General features: G+C 46.0%; 1 protein-coding gene across 4 annotated transcripts in view; it reads right to left on the bottom strand.

Annotated features, from left to right (window-relative positions):
• Positions 1–124: 124 nt before the first annotated feature.
• The window catches only part of fmnl3 (formin-like 3), a 33,844-nt gene continuing 16,427 nt past the window's right edge, over positions 125–17,541 (bottom strand). The window contains exons 3-26 of one of the 4 annotated variants that reach the window (XM_086141591.1): positions 17,373–17,453; positions 17,175–17,251; positions 15,113–15,196; positions 14,509–14,655; positions 13,502–13,610; positions 13,265–13,341; positions 12,715–12,808; positions 11,230–11,304; positions 11,025–11,135; positions 10,766–10,915; positions 10,062–10,163; positions 9,516–9,900; positions 9,139–9,231; positions 8,927–9,051; positions 8,651–8,853; positions 8,258–8,561; positions 8,083–8,163; positions 7,865–7,994; positions 6,821–6,981; positions 6,550–6,651; positions 5,070–5,162; positions 4,812–4,935; positions 3,111–3,225; positions 125–1,553 (exon numbers count right to left, since the gene is read on the bottom strand). In XM_086141591.1, the coding sequence (XP_085997717.1) occupies positions 3,134–3,225; positions 4,812–4,935; positions 5,070–5,162; positions 6,550–6,651; positions 6,821–6,981; positions 7,865–7,994; positions 8,083–8,163; positions 8,258–8,561; positions 8,651–8,853; positions 8,927–9,051; positions 9,139–9,231; positions 9,516–9,900; positions 10,062–10,163; positions 10,766–10,915; positions 11,025–11,135; positions 11,230–11,304; positions 12,715–12,808; positions 13,265–13,341; positions 13,502–13,610; positions 14,509–14,655; positions 15,113–15,196; positions 17,175–17,251; positions 17,373–17,453 (3,000 nt within the window). In that variant the 3' untranslated portion in view covers positions 125–1,553; positions 3,111–3,133. The remainder of the gene's footprint in view (positions 1,554–3,110; positions 3,226–4,811; positions 4,936–5,069; positions 5,163–6,549; positions 6,652–6,820; positions 6,982–7,864; positions 7,995–8,082; positions 8,164–8,257; positions 8,562–8,650; positions 8,854–8,926; positions 9,052–9,138; positions 9,232–9,515; positions 9,901–10,061; positions 10,164–10,765; positions 10,916–11,024; positions 11,136–11,229; positions 11,305–12,714; positions 12,809–13,264; positions 13,342–13,501; positions 13,611–14,508; positions 14,656–15,112; positions 15,197–17,174; positions 17,252–17,372; positions 17,454–17,541) is intronic. The other 3 variants (XM_086141593.1, XM_086141592.1, XM_086141594.1) reach the window with 3 other exon arrangements.

Raw genomic sequence — 17,541 nt, 5'->3', positions numbered from 1 at the left:
ACAGCTATACTTAAGACATCCAAAATAAAATAAAAACATGAGCATGTAGAAATCGCTTGTTTGAATTTTGCTTCATCCAAAATGTCCCATCAGCTATGATTTATATAATAAGTACATCTTTCAGTTACAATCTTTTTTGTTTTTTATTTAACATGAACTGTAACCTTCCAATCAACACAAGAAGTTTCTTCATTCAATTGATTGCAACACAATTTTTTAAAGAAAAAAAAAAAAAGTCACAAGCCAAATTATGTGTGATATTTGATCCCTTTTGTTTTCTCCAGCTCTTGAGGTAAAGGCAAAAAAAAAAAAAAAATTGCTTAAGACTCTTTGGAATGGAAATATCCTTCATCCATCACCAGGCATCCAACGGTTCATCCAATCCGAGCTCCTGGACAGTAAGTCCGTTCAGAATCTTCTTCATACACAAATCACTTCCAAACTGTTCACTCAAAAGTGTGACAGAGTGTTGTCAAGGTATAACATTCAGTTTCAAACAACTACTTGGAGAGGGAAAAAAAAATAATTCCACGCTGACCTCGGCGTCAGCTGTTCCGATCTCGAAGGCACTGATGTACTAGAGAGGTAAACCAGAGTCATTTTGACAGCTTCCTTCTTTTGCATTAGTCGTGGGTGGAGGGAATCCCCCACTTTTGCATATTGCTTTCAGTATCACAAGGCTAATTTGGTACAAGGCAATAAAAATACAATCTTTTGAAACGAGTAGAATACACAAATGATAAGGAAATAACACTGTTTATACAAAAAAAGGCACGTGAAGAAAACAAAACAAACAAAAACGACTCGACATTCAGATTTCGGGTTTGCCACGGCGCACCCCTGTGTTCTTTTTTTTCTCTCTCTCCCAAATCCCATGCGATTGGACTCTAAATAGCTATCAATATCGGCTATCGATTAAATGTGTCACGAAGACATGGCTTTCGATGCGAGGAGACTCTCCTCGAGACGCCTCGCTGTGACCCTGAGGCTCCGGTTTATTTTTGGACGCGGTCCTGCGGTAGCCTTTGAGGCGAACGTCCCAGCAGACGGGAGTCGGGCCTCCGCCGGCCGCCTCCCAGTCTAAATCCCGCCGCAGTTGCGTAATCTGTGAAAATGAGCAGTCTCGGAGAATCAAGTCCACGTGTCTGCAGACTCTCCGCCGGTCCTCGCCTCACCTTCGCGCAGGGCGTCCTTCCACCGGTCTACTTCTCAATGCAACGTTTTTAATCTTCCGATCTGTGGGGGGGGGCGGAAGGGGGGGCGGCCCTTTGTGCCTCTCTAATGATGTCTGCGCAAATAATGTCTGGAAAGGGCCTCCATAAATAAATAAATTACCCCGCTAAACCAAGGGCTCTGTCCTGTCCCCGCCAAACCCCTGCTCAGTCTTTGTGATCTGCAGCCTCAGGGTTGAAGAATTGGACCACAGGGAGGGGGATGGGATGGGGCGGGTTATGACGGGGGAGGGGGTATAAGTGATGAATAAGTTGTTTAGGGTCGCTTCCAACCACTCCGGATCAACGCGTCAGCTCGCAGGTACGGCTGGTTTCGAAGATCTGCGAGCAGGCGTGGAGAGAGGGGTGCACACATGTTAGAGGACTCAAACTTGAACCATGAAATTCATTTTTGTTTTTTGTTTTTTTGCCGGGGTAAAAATATTCTATATGCTGCAATAAAGTTCTACGTCTATAGCAGTGTTAATGTATAACTGTCATGTAAACCCTGACAATATCTAATAACACATCACAGGATAAACAGTAGAAGACACATTCCCAAAACCGTGTATTTCAGCTGATATAACTGAGGCATTTTGATGCGCGAGAACATCGAAATTCACGATTTTGGGAACGCAACTATGACAGTTTTATTACACATGTATTGCAGCAGTAAACACTGATAAGCATCATTATTTCAGTTTGCAGTAGAATGGTCAACAAGCTCCTGAGTTTGCTGAGCGACAAGCTGCAGCTGCTTTTTAATTCTGGGCCGATTTCACTTCAGCCGCCTTCGCACGTTACGTCTGATCGGAGAGCCTGTTGACCAAATTGCTGTTCAGCACGGCGTGGACTGACGGTTAGAGACAAAACACGGCGTACGTTGTTGACGGGTAAATGAACACTGGACGACATGCAACACATAGAAGGGGGGTGAGGATGATGATGATGATGATGATGATGATGAAGAGGATTATGTTACGGCTTGAAACAGCAGGACACTTTCCTGAAAACACCAGAAGACTCGGAGCAAAATTAGGACGATGATGTTTTAGAGGCTTTTGTTTGGGCGGCTTATATTAAGTTGTCTTGAATTTATTTATATTTATTTATTTAATTTATTTATTTCCAACAGTCATTCATTTATCTTCATTTTGTGTGGTAGTGCAAATTTCAGAAGCATCTTTTTTTTTCGCGTCTGAAGCGCTAGCTGAAGCGACTGACACCAATGTAGCGGCACACAGGAGCTGGAGGGCCAAGCGGGCCGGGGTGCAGCCGGGTTCCCTTCCTTACCCTCTCTTAGGAGTGGGAAATACTGTCAATAATCTTCTTTTCAGCTGGAGGGAGGGGGGGGGGAGGAGGGGGTGGAATAAAACAGTGGTGGTTGAGGAAAGAAGAGTCACAGGTTAGCTGGAAAACCAACACCAAACAAGTTAGTCTCATGGAACGAGGCACTGTTGATAAAAAAAAAACAAAAACAAACAGGAAATGAGCCAAACCTCTTTGCTCAGATAGATGACCGCATCTCCATGGAAACAAGAGGATAATGCCGAAATCATGCAGAGTCTTACATTTCATGCATGACGTTCGCACTAAATAATAATTATTCCAAAGCAGTAATGTCGGATTGTACGACTGAGTGTATCCGCATATTTTCTTTTTAACAAAACATGTTCACTCTCGGTACAATTGTTTATTTTGTTGGAGATCCGCCAAAACATAAAAATGGAAAAAAAGAGGTTTGGCCGACTCCTATCGGTCCGATAGGAGTCTCGTCACGTAGGAAACAAACGAATGACGGCCCAAGTTAGTGGTGTCGGTGGAGGGGTGGGTGGGGTCGGACTCATGCTTGCATGCACAGTGGGGTCGGGGGATGCATATGAGATACACCTGGACAACCTTGGCATTAAGGGGGGGGAGGGCTAGCAGTTGGCGTCGTCACAGAGGTTGGCTTCACAGAAGAACCGTGAGCCGCGTTTAGCAGTGCGGGCTGTGAAGGGCACGCTCTTCAGTACTGAGGGAGGGCGGAGGGAGAGAGAACATGTCACACCTGAGACACAGCCTTTCCAGGAAGGGGGATTGAGGGTGGAAGGAGGGGGGACACTGGGCTATCTTCACATTGCATTTAGGACACTAATGAAGCTGCGCACTCGCTGAATATAGTACAAACGCACGGAGGAGATCTTCATTAATACGTCAGTTTTCCAACAGGAAGATTAGAAAACAACGAGCACATCGGTTACACTATTAGCTTTTAGAGCTCTGGTAGCAGGGGCGTCGTCAACAACATTATAATGGAAATTGTGGGAAAAATTGACATTATTCACGTCAAGACGATAAGACAAACATATGTGTTATCCCGAGGCTGTCGATGCTGCATCTTTTCCTGTATAATGCTACTTTGCATCTCTGTCATATCTATTTATAAGGTTACAAAATTTGGCCAAAGTTTCAAATTTGAACAATTGAGCATAGTAGGCCCTCTTTCATTTTTTTGTGTTTTGACTTAAGTGACGCTCGGGGTCTTCCTGAAAACGAAGCGCCTTCCACCCACTTCCTACCCGACTCCATCCCAATTGAAACAAAACAAAATTTCCATTTGTATTGAAAATTGACTTACAAAAGTTACAAAAAAAATGCAATAATTTACTCCTTCGAAGAAATTATACAATTTTTTAGGGAGAAAAATAAGGGCTATGAAAATATCCATTCATTAACTATTTACACAACACCAGCTATGACAGGATGGAAGGGGGGCTAATACTGGGTTACAATACAATACTATATATAGAGAATTTATCAATAATAATAAAAAGGTATTATTATTATTATATAATATTGTATATACATCTAACAATAAATATTACTATTACATCATTATAATATATATATATAGTTTGTTCTATAATATAATTATGTTATCGTATAGTGGGAAATCGTTGGGTTTTTTGATTCTTTTGGGACTTCATTCATATCTATTTCATGAAAGAACCCTGCCCTTCTTGTCCCCTCGACCTGAATGAGAGGAGCTTCCTTCTGAGCGCGTCTTCAAAGAGAGTTCACCCTTTGTCCGAGTGGAAGTGGGGATGTTTGGGGGGGAGGCTTCCGTTTTGAGAAGGATCCCTTTGTGACTCAGGCAGGAAGCGGCGATCGCCATCAGTTTTCCCCAAGATTGTCCCAATCCTCGTCGAACAACAACAACAACATAGCGTTGTGTGTGAAAAAGCTACAGAGAGCCTCTAAAAAAAAGCCATAATCTGTTAATAATTGTCGAGGAGCCCTTTTCTTTTTTTTTTTAGTTCTGCTAAATAAAGATCCCGTCCGAGTTTCTCGTTTACTTGGCCTGACCTACTCTCTAAATGTTCAGGTTCAATACGCCGGTTACACAATCCGGCACTAACTAGACGGCGCGTCATGGAATAAACCCGGACTGGATGCGCCGCTACGTGCCGCGCTCCAGACGGGATGGTGTCTGGACCACATAGCACAAGGTGCATTTCAAAGCGGCGGAGCAGCGGATGACCACGGCCGTCCGGGGCCGGCGCCGACCCGGGCCTCGGCCCTCCGCGAGGGGTTTTTTAACGCCGCCGTCTGGCCCACCTGTGATGATGTCCTCAATCGTGCCATCCTTGCCCTCGTACACGGGCCGGTGGTCTTTGGCTTGCCGCCTGCGCAGCTCCGCGATGAGCTCCTGCTGCTGCTGCCTCTTCTTTTGGGCCTGGACCTGAACCGAGGGAGGAGGGAGGGGAAGCGGATATTTGCACTGCGCTCTTCAGGAACACCGCAGAGCTTGATTTAGCACTGAGTAAACAATCGCGTGGCTTTCAATCAAATCGATGGCATGCACTTGGACGGCACCTTGGGGTCATGCTGTTTAGCCTCTTGAGCCAGTAGCTTTTCTCTCATGGCTTCCTCCTGCTTTTTCCTCTGCTCGTTTTCTTCCACTGCATCCTGTCGGATTGAAACCCCCCCAAAAAAATTACTTAAAAAGTAACGGTTAATACAACGGTCGGTCATTTCTGAAGGAAACGGGTCAAAAGTCGTCCATGAGTAAGGAACAGACACTGAAATAATTATAGTTTTGGTTTCCGCCTTCCTGCCCCCCCCCCCCCGCCCCACGCAAAAAGACAGGATCTAGTATCTGGACGTGAGGTCGCTGATTGCGATCATCCGCTCCGAGCACGCAGAGCAACCCGTGAGCACAAGCAGCCCGCTCACTCGCCATTTCTGTGAAAACTCTAATTCCCATCAAAGATCCCCCCCCCCCCCCCCCCAAGTAGACACTAAGCACACGTGCTAAAAACAAGAAACCATTAAGTACCTCACTCTTATATATATATATATATATATATATATATATATATATATATAGCCACTGTTTTACAACTGTTCTGTGTGTGTATACCGGTGTATATATTTACACATACATATACGTATATGTATAAATGTATGTATATACATATATATGTGCACATATATTTATATGTGTATGATTATATAAATATCCTGTATGCTTGTATGTATGTGTATAAATATAAGTATAAGTATGCATGTATGTATATGTACATATACACACACACATATAGGTATAAGTATGAATGTATGTAAATGCACATATATGTACACATACATATGTTTATGTGTATGTGTATGTATATGTATGTATGTACATATAAACATACATGTGTATGAATGCATGCTTGTATGTATGTATTTAAATACAGGTTTATGTATATATGTGTGTGTGTGTGTGTGTGTGTGTATGTTTTACAACTGTTTTGAATCCAGGCTTCTTGCAAGCTTTAATGCTAAGCTGAGTGAAGCAGCTGTTACAAAACAAAGGCGTACGAGAGAGAAACTATCTTATTATTTAAAAATCCAAGGCCAAGACGCTCCTGTTGCACCAGGATTGTCCTCTTACACACAGACTTGGACGAACACAAATGTAAGCGGAAATCATCCTGGACGTTTTCTTGAGCCGATCCCATAAATCTTGACCGAGAACAATGTCAGGAAGTGTGTTGTGCTTTGCGTCGCGGCGGGGCGAGGCGAGGCCGTCCAGGGGTAAAGGGGACGGAGGAAGGAGGGGACAGGAGGGACGAACCGGTCTAAACAGCACAGCTGTGGCCCCAGAGTCAGGCCCAGCTGGTCTTTCCTGTTATTTGGCCTCAGACCATACGCCACGTCCTGTGGCACGGAGGCGGCCAAAGCTCTGCCCCGCTCGGCCGGGAGAGTCCGACAACATCCGAGGCTCCAATGGAGGGGTGGGGTGGAGAGAGAGCTGCACCCGCCGACACAACAGGACAGACACGGGTGGCACCGGAGCCGCCGTCCTCACCTTGTAGGCCTTGATGAAGCGCACGAACACGGGGAAGAAGACGGAGGGCGGGGTCGTCTTGGCGCTCTCTCCGAAGTAGTTCACCACATTGTTGAAGGCTTCCTAGAATAGGGAGTAACAACAGTGCGCTGAAATCGGCGTGTGTGTGTGTGTGTACACTGTCATCACATAACCGAGTATCCGAGGTCTGTGTGTTGAATCCGGGCCAGGGGCTTTGCATCATGTCTAGTTTTACTTTGAGGTTCACGGGACGAAGACGAGTGCTGAATACCTCTGCCGTCTTGGCGTCCTTCTGCAGCTTGTCCAGCTGCGTGTCGCTGCTCTGGACGAAGCCCTTGAGGACGGCGTGGTCGTGGAGGCTGCACTCCCTCCGGATCAGGTCCATGCCTTTACCCAGCTCTCGGACATCCAGCAGCACGTTTTCCAGTGACACTGAACGCACGGACAAAAAAAAAGAAACGAGCATTTTTTTTGGATTTCTCAGAGCCAACTAGATCATGGAGCTGTTACATAGATATATATATTTTTTTGTCTTAAAATCTTTCTTTTTGAGAAAATGCACAGTTAGTTATGCAGCCATAGGCTTATTCTGCTGAGGGATATCCCATGATGCATCTCCCCACCCTTCCTATCCTCTCTGCACTTACAGGACTGTCTCAGAAAATTAGAATATTGTGATAAAGTTCTTTATCACCTGTAATGCAATTGAAAAAACACATTTATTTTTCATGATATTCTAACATTTTGAGATAGGATTTTTGAGTTTTCTTAAGATTCAAGCCATAATTAGCAATATTAATATAATAAAAGGCTTGCAATATTTCAGTTGATTTGTAATGAATCCAGAATGTATGACATTTTTGTTTCTGTAATTGCATTACAGAAGATAAAGAACTTTATCACAATATTCTAATTTTCTGAGACAGTCCCGTACATCCCTTCATCACTGCATGACAGCAAACTGACGTCCTCTCCTGAGTCCCTGGGCTCTCTCATTTCTCAGGTTCCCAGACGGCGTGACTTTATCTACCGCAGTGGTCCCGCCGGGCGTCTATCATTAATCATTTTATGAAAATCTAAGCTATCATTGCATCATGTCAACAGAGCCATGTAGCCGTTAGCGCTGGTGTTGTTATTATTATTAGATCATCAGTGTCTACTCCCAGTCTCTATCACACTCTTGCTATCTCAACGTCCTTCTCTCTTGCTCTCTGCCTTTCTACCCACACCGGTCGAGACAGAAGGCCGCCCGCCCAAGGTTTCAGGAAAGGGCGGTGTTCGGTCCAAAATCCGAACAAATAAAAATAAAAAAAACCTGCTGCAGCTTTATCCACAAAGTGCAGTTCATTATGGAAGTTGGCCAGTTCTGGGTACTTCTCCTTCACAATCAGGGCAATGTAGTGGAGCAAAGTCATTTTCCTGTCTGTTGACTTTGTGTCCAGCAGCTGTGTAACAAAGAGAGTAATTGTGGGGGGAAATAAATGAGCGCCCGAAAAAATGCATTTTGGAAAGTGTTTGCCGACTGATACTCACCAGATCGAGACTTTGCAATTTGAAGCCGTACACGCAGCCCCGTTTGCTGCTGTTCATGTAGTTTCCCAAGGCTAGAATGATCTACAAGCATATCAGATGAATAAAACAATAATCTTGGACACATAAATACATAGCATTGAAAAAAAAATCCCCCCAAAAAACGGCGGTTTCTAACCTCGAGCATTCTTTTCAACTTAGGCGATGACTTGACGGAGCCAGAAGCAGCGATTATGGCGTTTAGCTGCGGAGTGAGCATGTTGACGTTGTCTGCAAAGTTCCCGACGAAGGTGATGATGTTCATCCTCTGCGTGAGCCTCTCGATCTTGCTGAACAACAACATAAATCGATCCTCCTCGGCCAGTTGGTCCAGGGGTCGCCTCTCTCGCTCGTACTGACGTAGCAACTTGACCTCTGCCTCCGTGGGAAGAAAGCGCATCAGGCACTCCACGAAATCCACGGGCAAGGCCTTGAGGTCAAACCTGAGCGGAGCGGACGAATGTTTGAAATGCATTCCCCGGGTTCGGTCGAAAAAAAAAAGAGAACAGAGAAAAAAAAAATATATACACACTTCTCTATCGCTTTGCAGATCTCCTCCGTCGTCTTATTAGCCTTTCTCAAAGTGATGGCTAAATTCTTGGAGCGGTTGGCATCCAGAAGGGTGACCTTGTTAACAGCTTTCTGGGCTACTTTGCTTTTCGTGCAGGTGACATCCACGATTGGACCCTGGGCTCGCGTTTTGAACAACTCCTCAAACTTCTCCAGGTCCAGCTCCTGCACACATGGGAGAGAATTCACGAACCTGTTCCGAAGTAACGGCGCGGGGAACCGAATCGGCGAGACGTACCTCCAAGACGCGCTCGTCGTCGATCTCGTTGAAGACGGTGCCGTTGATCTGATTGGGCTTCAACGCCGTCCAATTAAATACGGGCAGGCGGAACTTCGTCTTGATGGGTTTCTTGATTCTGATGGCTGTTAAAACGCGGGAGATCAGTCGAGTTTTACTTCACAGCTTCCAGGAGAGGCGTGGACTTTCTAGTGCGTTAGAATTCCTTTTACCTGACAGACCCAGGCTCAGGATAACAGAGGGAGAAGCTTCCGGTAGAGGAGGGGCGAGAGGAGGTGGCGGCGGGGGGATCGGTGCACTTAAGCCTGCGATTAAATTAGGTCAAATAAAACACACAAGAATACAATTGATAAAGCTGTTTTAGCTATTAGTACTGTGCTGGAGACTCAAAGGGGAAACCAGCCTGTATCTCCATTTCCTGTCTGGGGCAGAAAATAAAAAAAAATAAATAAAAAAATCACCACCAGCAGTACCCTGACAAAAAGGAAGAGGAACTGGAAATAGACTCCCCATGGGAGTCTTCGGTCAAAGAGTCAATTTCACATAAATCGACCGTCACTAATCATCACTGTGAATCTTGGTTGTTTACCTGTGGAGGACGGAAGCGGCGGGGGAGGCGGCGGCGGCGGAGGGGGCGGGGGCGGGGCTTCGCTGGCCGGTGGCAAACTGGTGTCCGGCCCTCCGGGTTCTGTTAACCCGGCTTTCGAACTTAAGGATAGCGGTCCGATTTCACCCAGCGGGATCCCGAGGCCGCCGCCGACACCGACGCCGCCCCCGATGCCGCCCGCGCCTCCGACGGCCAGAGGCTCGATGGCGATGTCACCATCGGGCTTTTTGTGCAGGCGGATGGTGCCTTGCTGTTCAAGCTCCAGCAACCGCCTCTCGATGTTGAAGTGTCTCTGGACGGTTGCGTCCTTCTCCTTGATCATCCTCCTGAGCGTGTTGACCTGGGCGTTGGTCAACTCGTACGTCTCCTGAAGAGTCACCAGGGGGCAATGCAGAACGTCAACAATGATTTTTTACAAGGCGAGGAAACATCCTGTTTCCCGCTGACCTCATTTGCTATGACTGATTTGCAAGCGTCCCAAACTGAAGGTCGGCAACTACGGAATACGGCTGCGCGGAAGCTGCTCACCCGTATTGTTTGCAGATCCTTATCCTTCTGTAGGACTACTTTCTCCAAATCAGCCACCTTCATCATCGTCTCATTCTCAACCTCCAGGAGCTTCTCCGTCACCTGGGATACAAGATGCGGGGATGAGAGGAGAGACGAGAGGAGGCGAAGCGAAGATGCGATCCAGAGCCCGGGCATCGTCCCGGAGCTCTCCTCGCTCCTCGCTCTCTCCCCGTTTGCTGCGCATCATCGATAAGAAATCTGATCCGGCCGTCTGCGTGACACAGCAAAAAGCGTGACGTGGCGTTCACTTCGGAATTTAAAATCGCTATGCGCATTTCGCGTCGGAATTCGACGAAAATCTTCACCCTCGTCTCCCCTCGTCATTCCTGAGCCCTGAGAGCAGAGTTTGTTATGAAATTCCTTCGAATGATGTCAGGACTGCCCACGTCCCGTCCGCGTGAAGAGGGTCTGTGCGAGGCAGCGTGGGATTCGGAGGCACTTGCCCAAAAAGCATGAGGCAATGTCAGAACAATATTAAGATTGTTGCGCGGGTAATATTTTCCAACATTCTCCACCCAGTTATTATCTCAAACCACTTGTGAAATGCAAACATTGTAATTTCTAATTACAGTAGCGTTAAGTACATAGCTGGCGAACCACGACAATCTTATAAATGGCTTCAGCGAGCAGCGTTGGTGGTCCGGACTGGGTGGTGCACTTACATGAGACAGGTGCTCCTCCAGTTCCTCCACCTTCTCCAGTGCCGCATTCTTGGTCTCCGCATCTTCCAGCAGACCACCCACGTCGAATACGTTATCCAGGTAGGCCTGGATCTGCACCGACAGCTTGTCACTTTCCGTGTGTTTACATTTCTGAAACGAGAGAGAATGAATCAGCACCGGCGCTCGTCATCTAAGAGTCGTCGAGCCGTTTTTCGACTGACCGCCGACAGGTTCCCGCGACCCCGTATTGTCGCCTCACCTCCAGGTAGTCGTCCAGTCCTAGCTTGGTGAATTCATACTGCAGATGGACACGGAAATTCATGTCCTCCACTGAGTGGACGACGATGTTAATGAACTGCATGCAAGCGACCTGGACCGCCAAAACAGAAGGATTCAAATTTAGACACCTTTTACGCCACCGGCAACACCGACATTCTGACCGGATATCGTTATTTTTCGCCGACCATGTAGTCGATGTTTCCCTCCTCGCAGCGGAAGTAATCCATCAGTCTCTCGAAGCGCTGCTTCTCCTTGCAGACCTAACATGCAAATGAATAATTGCAACTTTCAGCGATGTTGTGTGAAGTCAAGGTGAGTTCGAAAGGGGTTGGATTTGAACGAAAGATTGAAAATAATTCAAAGAAACTCCCTGTATAATCACTAACTTATTAAGACTTGGAAAGGACTGCAGGAAAATGTTTTTATATCTCTAGACTATCCAAAAAAAACACAGATTGTACCAACATGAACATCAACCTCTTTGCAAATGATGGATTCACCACACAGGATGATCAACTAATAAACTAAATAAAGACTTCAACTGGTGTGCAGCTTACTATCAAAAATAGCACCAGACAATGAAAAAAAGAAAAAAAACAAGGCCAAAAACCACAGCAATAACAGATTACTGTTTGCAGATGATGATGATGTTTTCACGACAAACACGACCGTTTTCCTGTATTGACACAGTTTAAGAAAATTACCCTGCAGAAAAAAACGGACTGTTTTGACTAATGAGTCGATTTGCTTCTGCCTCTCACTGGGGCTTTCAGACCGCCGCGTCATTTTCCCGCACAGGTCCTCAGATGACTGTTCAGGATGAAAATTAGAGGGTCGGTGAACTTTGCGGTCTCCCGACTCACATCGGGGAGTTAATTCTGATATTTGTTCAAGGTTGGCTCACATCTGGTATCTTAATGAGGCTAATGGCCTGAAAAAAACCACGCACGGCTTTGCTTACACCCTCAGTGGATGTGAAAACTCCCAGAGCTCCTCAATTTTCACAGCACCGGACTGGCTTTTCAGGCCTCCGTTCACATCGGCAAAATCGGGAATGATGGCAATTTAATGAACAGTCTTTTAATGTATTTAAGCCTTGAAGTTTCAAAACACGACGAAGAATATAACCTTTTGGAGGATAGGATTTTAATAATGATAATAACACCTTTTATTTAAAGGTGCCTTACTCAACACTCAATGACACCGTGCATTATGTACACACAAAATATATACACTGCTCAAAAAAATAAAGGGAACACTTAAAAAACACATCCTAGATCTAAATGAATGAAATATTCTTATGAAATACTTTGCTCTTTACACAGTTGAATGTGCTGACAACAAAATCACACAAAAATGATCGATGGAAATCAATTGTATCAACCCATGGAGGTCTGGATTAGGAATCACACTCAACATTAAAGTGTAAAAACAAACTCCAGGCTGATCCAACTTTGATGTAATGTCCTTAAAACAAGTCAAAATGAATCGGTGTGATTGACTTGGAGTTACATTGTGTTGTTCAAGTGTTCCCTTTATTTTTTGAGCAGTATATTTTAAAAGAAACAACAACAAAAGAGAAGAATAGACACAATAAGCGTGAATGTGACAAAGTGGTTAAAAAGATAAAAAATAAAAGCGAGTTCATCGGTGAAATTTGCTTTGGGCACCTCTTTGAAGTTGTCAAACGCTGACAAGATGATCTCATGACCTCCTCGCACTAGACAGACGGCGGCCAGCAGCTCCAGGACCAGCGCTTTTGTCCTGGAAAGTTTAGGAGACATTCATTCAGACAATGTGCCGGGTTTAAGTTCAAACACAATTGCTGACTTTCTAGAATGTGTGAAGGTATCTAAACTTGATGCGGCTTACAAGCATGTGTGGAAATCCTAGTATAAGAGCAAATACATCTGCACAAAAAAAAAAGGGGGTGAAATCTTTAATCACATTTGGGTCTAAAGCAAGGGCAGGTCTTTATTGCTTTTTAAGTGTTTACCCTCCTCGCCTTCATTATGAAGTGATCAGCCACAGAGGTTTACCGCTAATCTTCTTTCAGTAAACATTCCTCCGGCCGTGTGTATATGTGACACTAATCCCCGACTTCACAGAGAATCTGAGCCCCGTGGTGAAAGGGGGGCATATCATATGAAGTGGCTGCAGGGTTCCCCCCATTGTTTGACGCAGCCTCGCGTCCATGGTGACGAGGGGCGCTGTACCTACCGTGAGTTCTTGTTGTTCAGGCTGAGCGCGATTTCATTGACTGCATGCGCATGAGACATAACCATGTTGAAGCCGTACTGCACGGGGAGAAAGGCAGACGGAACAGGATGTGGTGAGAAAGTACCGCTCCGCTTCACCGTGCAGGAAACGTAACCATCATATTTCCAAAAAAAAAAAAAAAATCGTATCCTGTCACTGTCTCCTTATGTATATGTATATACAAATATGGGCCGGTACCTGGTAGTTCATAATAGCTCTTAAGCACATGATGCACACGTGCACGTCATCCTTTTGGCTCACAAGGCGGGAGTTCTTTATGGTTTTGCTGCTGGAAATTGTGCCATAGCTGCAACAGAGGGCAAAAGGTGTCATTTTGAAATGAATCAATGACCAAAATCTGCATTTTGCTATTGATATATATATTTCAATCATTGTTTTGTTATTTATGGCTCCTCTTTGTTATTCCCCACTGCGGTCGCTAATCGCATGACTTGTTTTAAGCCGCACGTACAGAGGCGATGAGCGAAAATCGTAGAGAACGAGGTCGAAAAAGGAAAAAAAAAACCTGATGGTTTGAGGTTACAGCTGCATCATGGGAAATGCCTGAAATCTTGAACTTCTGTCAACGGCGAGTCTTTGCTTGGAGACAGCTCTTACATAATTGTGGCAGTCATCATAGGCATGTATTCATACTTTTCTTGTCAAGTTTATAACTATTATTATGGCTGATATATTATTATAAACTTGAAATTCCTTGTGACTTATCAAAATAAGCATCGTCATAAATGTACTTGTCTTCTAAACTACGGAAGTTATAAAACATAATATATTTTCACTGTGGCTTTTATTCTAGATATTTCAACGTAAGTCGGATGATTGACGCGTGTCAGCGGTCATGCATCGCTTCTCCCCGTCTCCAATCCGTGCGCGGCTCGGGGACGAAGAGGAGACTCACGACTGAGCGATATACATCAGCTCACAGCTGGATCTCTTCTGAGGACAGTGCAGGAAAAAAAAAACACATCTGGACAGATGCTGGAGAGACAAGGCACCGTTCGTTTTTATCTTTCTGAGAAAGAGGCCACAATCCCGTAACTTATCAACCGCTCGAGCGCTTTCCTGTGGGAAAAAAAACAGCGACCGGCTTGCATGCTGATACATAACCATTGCATTCAAGGTTAGCGAGGCGAGTCAGTAACGGGGCGCAGGTAGGAGCGGACAGAAGCGAGCTCAGCGATACATACCGGAGGACAGACTGGCGGGCGGAGCGCACCAGTGTGTTGCAGAAGGGTTGGGCGTTCATGTGGTGCAGATCCTCTATGGACCTGCTCCAAGATTTTGCTTTGTCCAAGAAGCCATCCTCCCCATTCTCCAGCCCCTCAAAATCCAACCTGGGGCCACATACAGACAAACAAGCCGACACACAGGCACACAGAGGTGGAGATGAGACGCCGGGGAGGGGGAAGGAAGGGGGTCTGGTTAGCGAGGCAGCTTGGTAAAGAGCGAGGGGACGAAGGGAGGGGTTATAACAAGAGGGGTCTTCAAGCTTAGCACGGAGATTTGGTCACATTCAGGCGAAGAACAGCTCATAGCATCGCACGACATAGCATCTGTCCAGAGTCGGTCTGCCAAGTATGCGACAAGACGTAAAAACATATCCAGCAAACGCGACGTGCCGACGGCGCGTCGTTCTTTTTTTCCTTTCTTTGTTTTCGTTCGATGCGCAAGCACAGGCTGAACAGGACGCGGCGAGCGGCGGGTCGACTCCGCAGCTGTATCCACTGCCCAACCCAGGTCAGGAAAGGGTTCGGGCCGCAGCGCCGCAGAGTGCATGTCAAAAGAACTCACATGACGGCGCACTGGGCGAAGGAGAGGTACTCCACCAGGACGTCAAGGCCTCTGTTCTCATCGTTGAGGAACTCCCTCACCCACCTATGACGCAGAGAGGGGTTAAGCATGGGAGTTGCATTAATGACCCGCCCTCGTTCTTCGGGTCGGAGACTTTAACGGATGTACAAGAAAACCAAACACAGACACAGAATCCCCCCCCCCCCCAAAAAAGGAAAAATATAGATTTCAAAGAAAATTATTACAGGAGTCAGTCTCTTTCTAGTGGAGGAAATTTTCGTCTTGGATGTAATGTTTGCGGTTCTGGCCACCCCTTAAATGCTTCGAATAATTTTGAATAGAAAGTAGAGCAACAAGAAACTCAAACAGGTTTAAAACAAACCCCCGCAGGTTTGAATGTGAATTGCAGAACTTTATTCGGTTGCGAAAACGGAGGCAGTTTTCCCGCAATAATGCAATTCCGCGAAACGCCTACATTCAGTTTTACCTTGGATTATAATCTTCTTTTATTTTTTGCACGAGTTTTGACTTATTGTTGCGGTATCGTCTAAATGTCCTAAAAAAAAAAAATCAAAGTATTTTGGCGACTGTAAAAAGACCCGACGTGTATAAAGTGGAATTATCCTTTGTATCCTCTGAGGCGGCTCTGGAGCGGCGAGAAGAACCGAGCAAGAATGCGAAAGAGGCTTCGAATTTCAACCGAACTTAACTCTGTTTTTTTTTTTTTTTTGAAAACTGAAACAATTCCACACAAAGGAATTCCCTTTGCAATGGCAGGAAAAATGTGAAGGGGAAAAAGGCTCGCGGAGGAAGAGCTCAGGTTGACCCCCTAAGTCAGAATCCGCTGACAGCCGGCCGGCTCCTCCCCGCTCCGTCATGGAACCCCGGAGCCGGGACGGGATCGGGGTAAAAGGTTCTTAAAATAGACTCGAAATGTCGGTTTCGGAGATGGACTTTCGGGCCCGACGACGGTGAGTCAGGCAGGAAAGCAATCAAGAGGCTCGAAGGAGTGAAGGAAAGGAGGGAGGGCGGAGGGGACAAGAGGTGAGGAGAGGAACATAGGGAAGGAAACAAAGCAGTGTGCTGAGGTGAATGAGGGAAATGGAGGGGGGGGACCGAGAAGGCGGGCTTAATCATCAGTTTCCTGTCTAGTAACCAACCCTCCCCATTCTCCCTCATTGCCTCTGACCCCTCATTCCTTCCTCTCACACTCCTCTCTCTCTCCCTCTGTTTCTCCACCCGCGATTTCAGATTTTCACGGCAACCGAAGAATAACACATCCGAGGCGCGGGGAGTCAAACCTGCATCTGCTCCCGTTAATCTCAACAACCGAACCGCTGAAAATAGCATTCCTTGAACTCGTGTTTCAATTCTGGGAAATGTGTCCAAACAGTTTTTCTTGGAGCGCAATGAAAGCTCTGGAAAATGACGGGCTTTCTTTGTGCCTCGGATTTACAGCGGCGACTCAGCGATTTTATTTTATTTTTTGCATAACGCTGTATTACGGCGTATGGCCGACGAACAAACTCAAGGGGCAGGACGATCAAACGACTGGATGTGACACCAGGGAGCGTCCCGCCCTCTTGAGTTACATGATGCGAAACAACAGAAAAAAAAAAAAAAAGACAAAAAAAAACTTCACAAACAACTTGTTTGCTTTAGCTTGTGAGGAAAAACATCAAAGTGTGCTTGTGTGTGTGAGTTTTTTTTTTTTGTCTTTCAATGGGTTGACCATTACTCAGCCAGTCTTCCTGCCCTCCTGGCAAACACAACAAAGCTTCCTGCTCGACGCGATTGGGGGAGTGAACAAGGCAGCACAATGGCTACCATCTGGGCATGATGAGGACCAGCTCTGCTGAGCGGAGCTGCAGAGCCTGGTAAGTTAGTACAATAGTTTGGGGAGAACTGGGCATCGTGGAGAGTCCTGGGTCTCTGCAACAGCCGGTGCAAAGAAAGGACTGTTCTTCACGGAGGGAAACAAATACATTGTTTCCTTCTTTGACAATAAATACATGTGCGCCGGGGAAAAAAAAAACAAAACAAAGAGATAAGGATCGGCTACCCGATGTGGTTCGTCCTCAGCGATATCTCCAGTTCCCTCAAGACTTTTGTGGATTCCTGCACCCGCCTACGAAACTTCTGGAAAACAATGACAGAAGCACAGTGAGCTTTAGCTGTTCGTCCGGGCCATTGCTTTGTGGGTAAAGCATAATTTCCTCTTTATGTTGAGGAGCTCCGTCTGAGAAAAGTCCATTCCCACCTTCCTCGTGACCCCCGGGTCCAAGTATCCTCGTATTTTCTGGATGTAGGTGTGAGGCGGATTCTTCACTTGAAACCTTTCCTGCAGGCGGACGATACACAACATGGTCATTTCACTTCAGTCGACAAACGTGTTTTAATTTGAACGAGCGTAGCCAAGGCGGCCCGTG

The sequence above is a fragment of the Fistularia commersonii genome, chromosome 34 (genome assembly GCF_037954325.1).
Source record: "Fistularia commersonii isolate RoL2024-O1a breed Wild chromosome 34, RoL_Fcom_v1.0, whole genome shotgun sequence".
Taxonomy (NCBI): Eukaryota; Metazoa; Chordata; class Actinopteri; order Syngnathiformes; family Fistulariidae; genus Fistularia; species Fistularia commersonii.
This window is presented reverse-complemented; position numbering and strand designations above follow the sequence as displayed.